This window comes from Sebastes fasciatus, chromosome 5 (genome assembly GCF_043250625.1).
Source record: "Sebastes fasciatus isolate fSebFas1 chromosome 5, fSebFas1.pri, whole genome shotgun sequence".
Taxonomy (NCBI): Eukaryota; Metazoa; Chordata; class Actinopteri; order Perciformes; family Sebastidae; genus Sebastes; species Sebastes fasciatus.
Window position 1 is genome coordinate 19,038,094 of NC_133799.1, and position 12,887 is coordinate 19,050,980.

The following is a 12,887-nucleotide window of genomic DNA, read 5'->3' on the forward strand; positions in this document are numbered from 1 at the left end:
ATGTTGGACGCAATAACCTAAGAGAAATATAAAAGCCTGACATTTGTCCCTAACTACCATTCACTTACTGAACCGCTGTGGTATAATGTTTTATATTTGATACAATTAGAAAAACAAGGATTTGACTTAAGAAGCAGGCTTAATTCATATACTTTGGAAAATATATTATTTCTATACTAAAATACCAGCTTTGGGTAAGTAATCAAGTTTTCATTAATTTATTTTTCATGATGGTATTCATCAATATTTTGGCTTCTGATTCTTTTCTCTTTGGACAGACTACAGGTGTTTGTAGGTCACTCATTGAAAATGAAGTGGATACTAATCCTCCTCCTTGGTGAGTATTAGTTATAACACTAAGGCAAAATATATGTTTAGTTAGACAACATTTTGTATTTCACATTGGATGGTGAATTATCACACCAGAGTTAACTCTTTTCTTTTCATAATGTATATAAGGTTGCTTCTTGGCCGAGACTACCTTGGGCTGGACATATCATCGCTCAGAGAGGACAATGAACTGGACCCAGTCCCGACAGTGGTGCCAGACCAAGTACACAGACATGGTGGTCATCCAAAGCCAGAAAGAGAACGACTATCTGGTCTCCTGGCTGCCAGAGAGAAAAACCGGTCAATATTATTGGATTGGAATCACTAAAAACCACATCAATGAAACTTGGACCTGGATCGGGAATAACAGCACGTGGGTCGGTGAGCAGTCGTGGGCAGAAAACGAGCCCAACAACGACTACATCACAGAGTTTTGCGTGGAGATCTACGCGAACAAGGGACATAACCGAGGGAAGTGGAATGATGAGAAATGTGCCAAGAAAAAATACGTTGTTTGTTATGAAGGTATGTAAAGCTGATTGGTTTTGAAGGTTGTTACAGACTCAAAAGTGGTGGAGGTTGTTTCAGTATTGCACTTTTTCTTATAACAGCCCAGTGTAAAGCAACATCATGTGACAGAGGGAGATGCCAGGAGACCATAGATAACATAACCTGCCTCTATGAACCTGGCTTTGAGGGAGACCAGTGCCAAAAAGGTGAGGAGTTACCTTTCTGGAAACATGTCACCTATAATTACAGTAGGTGATGTTTGTACACTACTGTAACGACTCAGAAACAGCGAACCCAAAAGCACGAAATCAAAAGCAGTATAGGGTGACTAGATCCCAACAAACCAAATGTGGGACAAAGAGTATGTTTGTGTGGGACAATGTGGGACACGTTACCAAGGCTGAGAAGTAGTCTACACTTTTGATATAATGTGGAGACCAAAAACAGAGCTAAAAGGAGAGTGAATATTAGACTTACATTCATCAGGTGGAAACAAACTTGACTCTGAATGAATGCTAATGTTGCTCCGTATAAGCTGGATGTGTAAAAAAGCAGCTGTTTACTAACAAGTTTGCTATATAATCTTAAAGGTGCAGTTTGTAGGATTTGGCGGCATCTAGTGGAGAGGTTGCAGATTGCAACCAGCTGAAACCAACTTGAAACACTCATGTGCCAAGTGTGTAGCAGAACTATGGTGGCCGATGCGAAAAATGCAAATAGCCCTATAGAGCCAGTCTTTGGCTTTTCCGTTCTGGGCTACTGTAGAAACATGGCGGCCGGCTCCATGAAAAGGACCTGCTCCGGATGTAAATATAAATGGCTCAGTCTAAGGTAGGGGTCTGCAACCTGCGGCTCCGGAGCAACATGTGGCTCTTTAGCCCCTCTCCAGTGGCTCCCTGTGGATTAAAAAAAAAAAGATAGTGGAAATGAATAGCTGTTTTTTTGTTTACATTTCCAGTATTAGGGCCACATTGATGAAAAATAATAAATCTGAGATTTCGGGAATAAAGTCATAATATTACGTGAATAAAGTCATAGGTTTACGAGAAAAAAAGTCGTAGTATTATAAGAATAAAGTCATAATATTATAAACTAGTAATTTTATGTGTTTTCTTTTTTTCTCGTAAAGTTATGACTTTATTCTCGTTATATTACGACTTTTTTTCTCGTAAAGTTATTGACTTTATTTTCATAACATTCCGTCTTTTTTCTAGTAAAGTTATGACTTTATTCTCGTAATATTACAACTTTATTTCTCGTAAAGTTATGACTTTATTCTCGTAACATTATAACTTTATTCTCGTTATATTACGACTTTATTCTCGTAGTATTACAAAGTTTTTTTCTCATAATATTTTGACTCTATTCTGGAAATCTCAGATTTTCCTCAACGTGACCCTAATACTCCGTCGTACATTTGCACTTTGGCCCTCACTGCATTAGACTTATATACTATACACTTAGACTATAAACTGTGTTACCTTCATCACAAAGCTCAAATGTTTTGTGGCTCCAGACAGATCCAGGCAGATTTTTGCCTAAAATGACTTTCGATAGTAAAGGTTGCTGACCCCTGGTCTAAGGGAACGAAAATTATTCTTATTTTCATGTGATTATACACTAAAGAAAACATACGTATTAATATTATATTCCATTTCTGCCAAAACATCCCCCTAAATGCTACACACTGTTCCTTTAAATGGTGACAATAATGTCAGTTTGGGGTTCACAGCTTGTTTCCTCTGCCACCAAAGTGGACAAACATTATTGCAGGTTTAAGATCAACAAGAGGTAGTTGATGTTGTTGATTCTTTCTGTAAACATAAGGCACCGATACAACTTTATATGTTATTCTAATTTGCTCTTATCCCCTTAGAAGCCTTTTATTTTTTCTATCCCAGACAATTACTATGTGGAGGCATACCTGAAAACTACCACTGTCAGCAATGTCAGGTGCAGTATATATATAGACTTCACTACCTCCTTCCTCAGAATATCCTTTGCAGACTGAGCTTCTTCAGAACATTACATGTTTTTTCGGACAAAATGTGTGGTCACAATAAGCCTTACATCTGTTTCCTCTGTTTCCTGAGGACAGGCTGAGGATCACATTCAAACACTGATCAAAATACTTGCATCAGCATGTATGTGCTCAAAAAATGTGTTATTTTCACAGTAGGTAAGAAGTTAGATAACTGATCAACTTTAACCTGTGTGTGCCCCCCCAGCTGTGGAATGCCCCCCTCTGTCTCCCCCTGATAACGGATACCATAGCTGCCCGGGAGGAAACCTGACATCTAACACAACCTGTCGATTCAAATGCAACCTTGGCTTCCTGATAACAGGCTTGCTGGATGTTACCTGTGGGGTCACCGGGGTCTGGAGCGGCCCCAGACCTTATTGTGCAAGTAATTATTCGAAGTTGTGTAAACCATTGTACTGGTTTTGGCATTTCTCTGCAAAAGTGATTCTTTTTCTGATGAATCATTATGTTATTATTCTTATGGGCAGCAGCAGCAGTAGTTGTAGTAGTAAAAATAAATAACGCACTGTCAAGTATTGTATGACTCAGGATAAAAATGACTGTTTTATTTTCTCAGGCTATAAAGAGGCTCTGTTGGCTGTAGCTGGGTGTGGCGCCGCCTCGGCCCTCGGCTGCATCTGTCTTTGCTGGATGAAGCGCAGAAAAAGTCAGTGTTTCTCAATCTCACTTCACAGAAATAGAGATGTATGTTATTGCAACAGACCTCAATAGTGATCTGTTTATCTGTTAAATTCTCACAGGAAAGAAACTTGCCCAAGGAAGGTCAGTGTTGAAATGTTCTCGCCCAAAGCAGCTCCACCCATGTCATGCACATTCAATATTTGAAGTTTATCGCTTCTGTTATTTAAAATGCTAAACATATTCTACTGTGATTTAGTTCAGAAAATCATTCAGTAAGTGTCCCTTTAATGTCAATCTGCTTGTCCTTCATAGGCATCTTGAAGAATCAACAAGTCCATCCACTGAGGAACAGGGATGAAGGACAACTGGGACCTCATTTATGTCTTATTAAAATATATATATATAATGACCCAAATGCAGTTACTCATATTCATTTTAGTACACTGTTACTGCATAAACCTAAACAGTCACTGGCTGCATAGGCTGTACTGTATGCTAGGATAATCAGTTAGCTAAGCGTTTTGTCTTATATGCTGTATGTTAAAGGGGACATATCATGCTCATTTCCAGGTTCATGTTTGTATTTTGGGTTTCTACTAGAACATGTTTACATGCTTTAATGTTCAAAAAACACTTTATTTTCCTCACACCGTTTGTCTGAATATACCTGTATTCACCCTCTGTCTGAAACGCTCCGTTTTAGTGCCTGTCTCTTTAAGACCCCATCCCTAAAAAGCCCAGTCTGCTCTGATTGGCTTGCAAGAAAAATATGGTGCACTTTTGCAAAGGTAGTTCTCATGCTGTGTGCGATATACGCTGTGTTCCAAATCGCATACTGCAACCTATTGTTGCATGCAGGGACATACTAATTTATCATATTATTTTGCTATGAACTTTGACCCTCATGCTCATTACTCGTATATACTGCGCAGAGGATTGTGGGTCAGAATAGCCAGAAAAGCATGCTGGCTTGCATACTGCAAAATGTGATGGGGTGCAGTAGGACAGCCTGGTATTTTTGGCAAACTGCATTTGACATAATATGAATTGGGACACACTAAATATTTTTCTTTCATACTAAATTGTATGGTAGTATGTTTATTGAAAGGCACAGATATTGTAATGAGTCTGTATGTGACATAGGAAGGGGAGCCAAATCTGAATGGCTTGTTGAATCACATGTTTTCTGCAGTCCACAAAAAACAGACTCCGCTGTCTTATTTTACAGTTTGTGGGTTGGTAGGCACTGCAGATACCCAAATGTATGAGCACAAGCACTGAAAGTGACTTTTTCATGATATGTCCCCTTTAAAGCTTCATTTGGATATACTGCATGGATGTATTCATATGTAAACTCATTTAATAACATTAGAGGTGTCTTGTATCTTTGTTAAAGATAAATTTAAATAAATAAACTGAATTTTAAAAAGTGTTGTAGGTGTGTTGAGCATGTATGCCTGGGTTTGTGTGTTTCTGTTCCCAGAGAGTCATGGGTGGTAGAGTGGTGTCCTCCCTGAAAGGAAGTTACGCCAACAGTGCTATTACAAAATTGGTCATTGAGTCATTCCCTGAGTGACAACTAATAGTGGAGTAAATGCAACCACAAGATTGAGTGACTGAGGACATACCAAATGGTAAGACCTGTGAAATATCAGTGCAAGTATTTCACACTTTTATGCAATTATGAGAAAAAAAATCTCTTTATTTCAGATGTTTCAAGAATCAGTTGATACTAAGATGCAAAGCCTGCATCACATGATGCTGATAGCTGCACTGATTGTATTTGTCCAAGGTAGGTCTGCACAACCTTACTGGCATCAAACTCTTTCAGATTATTTTCTTTCTTAATTTTGTGTCATAATCCATTAACCTAATCTATTAGACCTGAGCAGCGGAGGAGGAGCACAGGCATGGACCTACAACTACAGCACCAGCCCAAACCGTAGATATCCTGAGGCCCGCCAGTGGTGCCAGCAGCACTTCACAGACATGGTGCCCATCCGGAACCAGGAGGAGAGTGACTTCATCAACAATCTGCTGCCGTTTAACTCAAAATATTACTGGATAAATGTAGTCAAAAAGGGTGGAGAGTGGATCAGGGAAGGTGAGAAAGGTGAGAAGGTGCCCGAAGAGGCTCAGAATTGGGCACCAGAGGAGCCAGATGACATAGCGGGTCAGGACTGTGTGGAGATCTACATTAAGAGGGACAAAGAAACAGCCAAGTGGAACAATGAGAGCTGTCGCAAGAGGAAGGGAACCGCCTGCTACACAGGTAAAACACTACTTATTTTCTTCCATTGACACATTTACTGTAGACTTATTATAGCATGTGAGATGAGATCTCTTTCTGTATGTATGCAGCCTCTTGTAAACAGGATTCCTGCAGTGCCAATGCAGACTGTGTGGAGACCGTAGGGGGGTATACCTGCCAGTGCCATCCTGGTTTCCAGGGGTCACGCTGTGAAGAGGGTGAGCAAACTTTTTGTCATAATATATTTAAACCAGCCATGACCTCTCTCTCTGAGTTAAAGGGTATCTTCGGTATTTTCAACCTGGACCATATTTTCCCGTGTGTTTGTGTCTAGTAAGTAATGGGGACAACGATTTTTTTTAACTGGTCCAATATTGATGGAGAACGCTGTAACTGGCAGCTGCGAAAACGTAATGTCAATGTAATGTTACGTTCACTAAAATTGCGTCTTTTTTGCCACTGACAGACTCAGATTATTTTTGCAAGTGTCTGACAACATTACAGAAAGGACCCTACAGAGAAATAAAAATATTTCTTTACCTTTCGCTTGATCCGGTCTGTTTTTTATTGTGTCCAAGTCTCAAGGAGAAGTCTTGTTGTGAAATCTGAATATCCGTATACTCTGGCTCAAATAAACGCCGGTGGCCATCAAATTCAAAGACCTCATCCACATTGTTGAAATCATCTAACAATTCAGCCAGGACATTGAAAATATTTTAGATAACACTAAGCTACGCTTTCTGTACTCCAACACAACAAACTCTGCCCGATTGGCACTCACGTTTCCACCATGGATGTATTCCACTATTCCACCATTGTCTTCCAGCAACGGAAGATTTCAGAACTTCTCCTTGAGCGGGACTCTTTCCATAATGTCAGACACTTATAATAACAATCAGAGCCTGTCATGGCAAAAACAAGCACTTTTAGTGGATGTAAATGATGGCGCAAGCTTGCCCCAATAGTACCATATTGCAGCCCGTTCGCAGCGGTCTCTCCCTCAATACTGGACCAATTTCAGAAACTGTTGTCCCCAATAGTCACTTAGACACAAAAACATGGGAAAATAGGGTGGAAAATACCAAAGTTACCCTTTGAATAAAATAATATATCTAACAATCTGTGACCAGTGGACAGCCAGTGTCCCAGCATGCCCAAAAAGTGATTGTCATTACCTCTGAATGTAAAATTAGACCCATTCATGTTTTAAACAATATCATTAGCTTAACCTGATTAAAAATGTAGTCGTAGTAGTTAAAGCTGAAGTAGGTGAGATTGGAGCAAATATGATTAAAAAAGTTATTTTTATAAAACGGTCGCTATATCGTGACAGTAGTACATGAAACAGGTAACCTGAAAAAAATCAGGTGAAGAAGTCTAGTTATCTCTCAGAACACTTGAATTACAATATGCTGAAAGGTTATTATGGAATTTTTCCCCAATGATGCCAAAAATATACTGCCTACTGACACTTTTTAATAATGGGAATTTCTTTACCTGAATATTTTGTTGTGAAATTCTCTGCAACTGCCACTTTTCATGTTCCTTTTTTTGCAATACTTGACGTCTGTTAATAGATTGACGGCCACATTTTACTAATACTTAGCCGTGTAGTCACATCCTATCCAGACTGTACAGCAGATCAGATTCAGGTCACACCTGTTATCACTTTACCTCACACTCATTTATGTCTGCATCTGGGAAAACAACATTGTAGTTTAATGTGGGGTGGGCAGTTACTGTTTCCCTTAGCTGTAAATTATGTCAGCATGGTTATTCAATACCCTTACCTCATGCTATGTTTATAAAAGTGGAGTCATAACTGATGTATTTCATATGAACATTGATTTCCATTGAGTGGACTCAAAGTGTGATTTATATCTATATTATCCCACCACAGTGAAAAAGTGCTCCCCCGTTTTCTTTCCTGTTACTGGCAACGTGACATGTGTGTACGCTCTGGAGCCTTTCTCCTTTGGCTCACGGTGTAACTTCACCTGCCAGGAAGGCTACTACCAGACCAGAGACAACACATTCACCTGTCTGGCCTCGGGTCAATGGAGCAACCCTACACCTACATGCACAGGTGGGTCACAGAAATGATGTCAAGGCTCCGCTGGAAGCAACCCAAGCTTCCTGGAAACAGACAAAATTGTGTTCTGATGAGTGATAGAGTTTCTTCTTCTTCTCCAGTGGTACAGTGCAACAGTTTACAGGCTCCACCCCATGCCGCCATGCAATGCCAGGGCCCTATCGGTGTGAACAGCTATGGCTCAATATGTACCGTGCGATGTGAAGAAGGATTTGATGTGATCGGCACAAACATGACGAAATGTTCTTCCCAGGGCAACTGGAGTCATGAACTTCCTGTTTGCAAGGGTATGACCATAGTCACTGTTCTCATTGCTCCTTCAGCTTAAAGAGGAACGATTATGCTTTTGAGCTTTTTCACTTTCCCAGTTTGTTGTAAAGTGTTTTTGTGCATGTAAAAGGTCTGCAAAGTTACAAAGTCCACGCCAAAGGGAGTTTGAAACACTGCTCCCGAACTGCCTGAAACGCCTTGCCTGAAGTCCTGCCTTTTCTTCCGTAACGTGGTGATGTCACCAAGTAACACATTTTCTTTTTCTTGTATGTGTAATGGTCTCTCCCTTGTCTCTGTATTTCTTCAAGCTAAGAGGTGTAACCCAATAAATCCTCCCCATGGCTCCCCATCCTGCTTTGACCCAAATGGTCCCTTCAGTTTTGGTTCTCTGTGCTCGACAACCTGTGAGGAGGGTTTTCTACTGAACGGGACAGCCAGCGCTGAGTGCACCTCCCTGGGCATGTGGAGTACAGACATACCACGTTGCTTGGGTAAAAAGATTAAATTAATTAATTTCTTTCTGGTACCACTTTACCACATCAAATTCTAACACATCCTGTTGGTCTCTCCTCCTCTCTGTTTACCTTCCAGCTAAGAGATGTCCCGCTGTGAACTCCTCCTCTCATGGCTCCTTAGTCTGCTCTGATCCCCATGATGAGTTCAGTTTTGGTTCTCGGTGTACGTCAACATGTGAGGAGGGTTTCGTCCTGAATGGGACGGTTGAGACTGAGTGCACCTTTCAGGGCATGTGGAGCACAGACATCCCTCGTTGCTTGGGTAAAGAAAGTCAATTTCTTAATTTAATTGTTTTGGTGCCTTGACTGTACGTCTTTACCACATAAAGCTCTTAAATATCTTGGTCTCTCCCTCTTTCTGTTCTCTTCCAGCTAAGAGATGTCCCACCCTGAACTCCTCCTCTCATGGCTCCTTTATCTGCTCTGATCCCCATGATGAGCTCAGTTTTGGTTCTCGGTGTACGTCAACATGTGAGGAGGGTTTCGTCCTGAATGGGACGGCTGACACAGAGTGCACCTCTCTGGGCATGTGGAGCACAGACATCCCTCTATGCCTGGGTAAAAACAATGTTGTCACTAAAGCCACGGTGGTGAATGTAATGCTACATGTGTTCTTGACACTCATACCTTATCCTTGGTATCTTGCTTCCTCCATCTTGCTGTGGTTGTAGATTGCAGACCGTAGTTTCTTTAGCTGTGTTAGTACTGGTGCAATATTTAGAATCTAGTTTATTGCTTTGTGTTTTGTTGCAGTAAGAATCATTTCATCTCCAGCAGTCCAAACACACTGGGCCTACCTACCTGTTTCTACTTATCACTTGATTGTGTGACCCATCACCAACATGTTTACTGCCCCCTTGTGGCGTGGCCTACTAATACCAACAAATGTAGTCTTTCAAAAAGAAACACCCATATTGGCTCCAACAAAACAATCTATCTATCTGTTGATCATAATCCACAGAAGAACTCTTATTTGCATGGTTTGGATGTTGCATGACTAAATATCTCTGTTCCTCTCCTTTGGTTTTCCAGCTGAGAGATGTCCCTCCCTGAACTCCTCCTCTCATGGCTCCTTTTTCTGCTCTGATCCTCATGATGAGTTCAGTTTTGGTTCTCGGTGCACATCAACCTGTGAGGAGGGTTTTCTCCTGAATGGGACGGCTGACACAGAGTGCACCTCTCTGGGAACGTGGAGCACAGAAATACCCCACTGTCTAGGTAATAAATCATACTATCAGAGAGATGCACTTGGCATATATTCCCTCCTGCATTACCGCACACTTGTGATTTGGAATGTGGGTTTACATCTGCCCATACATTAATTTATATCACACCAGCTGGGTCATTAACTTGTGTTGAATCAATGGTTAGGTATAGAAGATGAGGATTATTTGGTCTGAAGCTGATGATCATGTATTTTTATATCTACAGCACAGCCATGCCCCCTACTGGCCGAGGCTCCACAACATGGGAGGATGAACTGCAGCCATCCATACTCCTCTTTCAGCTACGGCTCCCTCTGTGACGTTGAATGTACTGAGGGCTTCTGGCTGAGAGGAACACCAACTGTGACCTGCAACAACTCAGGAAACTGGAGTCAAGATCTGCCCATGTGCCAGCGTGAGTGCTCACAATATCTTAAACTTACTTTTGTCTTAGTGGTATTCAATCAGCTGATCCAACGTCAGTAATTATAATTTCTGTCCTTTCCACATCTCAGCTGTGCAGTGTCGAGCCATCAACGCCTTGTCTTCATCTCTGTCCATGAACTGCTCCCATCCCCTGGGGAACTTCAGCTTTGGCTCCCGTTGTCTTTTCTCCTGTGAAGATGGATTCTCTCTGAATGGCACAGAGGAGCTGTTTTGCTCCTCCACTGGCTTTTGGAACGCCAGCCTGCCGTACTGCAGAGGTAAATAGATTTTTGTCTGCATGCTAACATGCTGATATTAAAGGTGCACTGTGTAAGATCCGGTGACATCTAGCGAAGGGGTTGCTAATTGCCAACTGAAATTGAGAACTACGGTAGCCAACGTAAAAATTTGAATGGCCCTATCTAGAGCCAGTGTTTGGGTTTTTTGGCTACTGTAGAAACATGGTGGCTGAAGAGGACCCGCTCCATGTGTAGATATAAACGGTTCATTCTAAGGTAATGGAAACACAACAATTCATATTTTCAGGTAATTATACACTAAAGAAAACATACTTATTAATAATATATTCCATGTCTGCCAATAGTTCCCCCCTAAATGTTACATACTCTTCCTTTAAGCAGGTGTAATGTTTTATTTCTAATTAATACAAAATACAAACTGCAGATGAGGCTGATGGGAATGTCATTAGATTTTGCAGGAATTTGATTATAAACCCAAGCATTGGACATATTGTAATTTTGACCTGATGGTGGCGCTATAGAGAAGAAGTCCAGGGGGGTCATGACACTCATTACGATCCATACATCCCAGAGATACATCCTCTGGGAACCATGAATGTCTATACCAAATTTTGGGCCAATCCATCAGGTAGATGTTGAAATATTTCACTGGATAAGGGAAATGTTTGACCTGCTGGTGGCGCTATAGAGGAAGTCAGGGGATTACCAAGATCATTATGATTCATCCTCTGGGAACTATGAATGTCTGTACAAACAATTATAAAATAGAGATGAATGATCTGCTGATCAAGAAACATGCAATAAAAGTTAAAAAAAAAATGTATTGACTGTGATCTGTATGTGTTCCTGTAGAAGATATGCCAATGGGGACCGCCTTGCTGCTGTATACAGGTGTAGGAGCAGCCTCCGCTGTCCTGCCTCTCGTCCTGATAGGACTGGCTTTGTTGATCATCATGCGATTTAAGAAAAGAGGTGAGACATACTGTATTACTGTAATGCTGCTGTGCAGCTTCACACATACACATACAGCATGTTGTAGCACTCAGAGCGCATCCTTGATCCTTGTTTCTGATCTTTGCAGGAAAGACAAGCAATTCTTATACACCAGGGTGGACAGACAGAGAGAATCCGGTATTTGGTTTGGAGACTTGATTTTTGCAGCAAATCATTTAAAATACTGCAACTTAATGCTTGCTATTATTATGTGAAGCTTGGTAGTTAATGAATGATACTGGTACCAAGTAGGATTTACATGACATATTGTGATTTCAATTTCCACTCAAACAATCCTTAAAATGTAGATAATCATGCACGTTTTTGCAAAACTTCACCTTTTGTTATTAAAGACATAAAGTTTGTGTGCAGCTTTTGCTCTGTGTCCAGCTTGTATATTGCTTGACTGTCAATAAACTCAACAATGTTATAGTTTTATGAAGTTTACTTTTATAAAATTGATTTTTAAATGTGTGAACAATCTTGCTGTACTTTGTCCATATGTCACAAAAATAAATAAAATAGCTACTAGGGGATCAACAAATGGTTCAGTAATTGCAGAGTGGCACAGCGCTGATCACTGATCTCTGATAGGGAACATACATATGTAAATTGATTGTAACTTATGATAATGTAATATGTGATTTTAAGTACGATTTATTTTGTATTATTATATCTTAGAAGCCTAACCGGGGACAAGGTCTGCCAATCAGCAACAGCTAGAAGTTCTACATACATTGCATCGGTTGCACTTTATTTAAATGTAACAATACCTACATGTATTGTCCCTGTCAAATTAATTAATTAATAAAAAATAAAAAAAATCTTGAATTGTCACTTTTATTTTATTTGATTAGCTGACCCAATACCGCACATTAAGCATGTGATCAGGGTTGGCATTCTTTGTCCATGTCCAGTGTCATTTGGTTCAGTGTTGCGGGTGGCCCTGTCTTGCTGGTGTCCTCCCTAGCAGCTCAGTTTACCCACATTTGACCTCCCCAGTATAGGAACTAACACTGTGGGGTCAAATGGGGGAAGTGGCAGAAAACCTCTGAGATTACCAAACTGCCACAAAGTGTCGGTTTAGCACATTTAGTGGCCAGAAAGCTCCCGTCACTGAGCGGTGAGGAGGTGATCTATTATCAGTTCAATGTGTCACGCTGGGCACTGATCCCACATTGCGGGGCAATTCACCGCCCTGACAGGAACTATAGTGAATTTAGTGGCCTGAACTGAGCCTCACATGGTGTTGAAAACATGTTTCATACATTTTATACTAATTTAGGTGTAAATCCATTGTCTGAATTATATATGGACTTTCTATTGTATGGCTTTATCTACTGTATAGAACCCTCCCTGTGTATCTGTGC

General features: G+C 40.7%; 2 protein-coding genes across 4 annotated transcripts; both read left to right on the forward strand.

Annotated features, from left to right (window-relative positions):
- Positions 1–57: 57 nt before the first annotated feature.
- On the forward strand, positions 58–4,936 carry LOC141767851 (L-selectin). 2 transcript variants are annotated; one of them, XM_074635533.1, is made up of 8 exons: positions 58–194; positions 279–337; positions 460–855; positions 942–1,046; positions 3,069–3,248; positions 3,441–3,530; positions 3,625–3,646; positions 3,818–4,936. In XM_074635533.1, the coding sequence occupies exons 2-8, from the start codon at positions 310–312 to the stop codon at positions 3,861–3,863; spliced, it is 867 nt and encodes a 288-aa protein (XP_074491634.1). In that variant the 5' UTR covers positions 58–194; positions 279–309; the 3' UTR covers positions 3,864–4,936. The 2 variants fall into 2 exon arrangements, with proteins under 2 accessions (XP_074491634.1, XP_074491635.1); XM_074635534.1 differs by lacking the exon at positions 3,625–3,646 and having other exon boundaries at positions 3,441–3,534.
- Positions 4,937–4,998: 62 nt separating this feature from the next.
- selp (selectin P) lies at positions 4,999–11,955 on the forward strand. Of its 2 annotated transcripts, XM_074635523.1 has the most exons (14): positions 4,999–5,139; positions 5,216–5,297; positions 5,388–5,777; positions 5,867–5,974; positions 7,657–7,842; positions 7,950–8,135; positions 8,427–8,609; positions 8,710–8,895; positions 9,006–9,191; positions 9,666–9,851; positions 10,065–10,253; positions 10,354–10,542; positions 11,377–11,496; positions 11,606–11,955. In XM_074635523.1, the coding sequence occupies exons 1-14, from the start codon at positions 5,137–5,139 to the stop codon at positions 11,674–11,676; spliced, it is 2,265 nt and encodes a 754-aa protein (XP_074491624.1). In that variant the 5' UTR covers positions 4,999–5,136; the 3' UTR covers positions 11,677–11,955. The 2 variants fall into 2 exon arrangements, with proteins under 2 accessions (XP_074491624.1, XP_074491625.1); XM_074635524.1 differs by lacking the exon at positions 9,006–9,191.
- Positions 11,956–12,887: the final 932 nt, after the last annotated feature.

What these genes read in the sequence shown, in the direction of transcription:
- selp (XM_074635523.1), top strand. An exon ending in AGACATACCACGTTGCTTGG is followed by an intron (nt 8,610 to 8,709) that starts GTAAAAAGATTA and finishes TTTACCTTCCAG; the next exon opens with CTAAGAGATGTCCCGCTGTG. An exon ending in AGACATCCCTCGTTGCTTGG is followed by an intron (nt 8,896 to 9,005) that starts GTAAAGAAAGTC and finishes GTTCTCTTCCAG; the next exon opens with CTAAGAGATGTCCCACCCTG.
- LOC141767851 (XM_074635533.1), top strand. Translation starts at nt 310, where the DNA reads ATGAAGTGGATACTAATCCTCCTCCTTG. An exon ending in ATACGTTGTTTGTTATGAAG is followed by an intron (nt 856 to 941) that starts GTATGTAAAGCT and finishes TTCTTATAACAG; the next exon opens with CCCAGTGTAAAGCAACATCA. An exon ending in CCCCAGACCTTATTGTGCAA is followed by an intron (nt 3,249 to 3,440) that starts GTAATTATTCGA and finishes TTATTTTCTCAG; the next exon opens with GCTATAAAGAGGCTCTGTTG.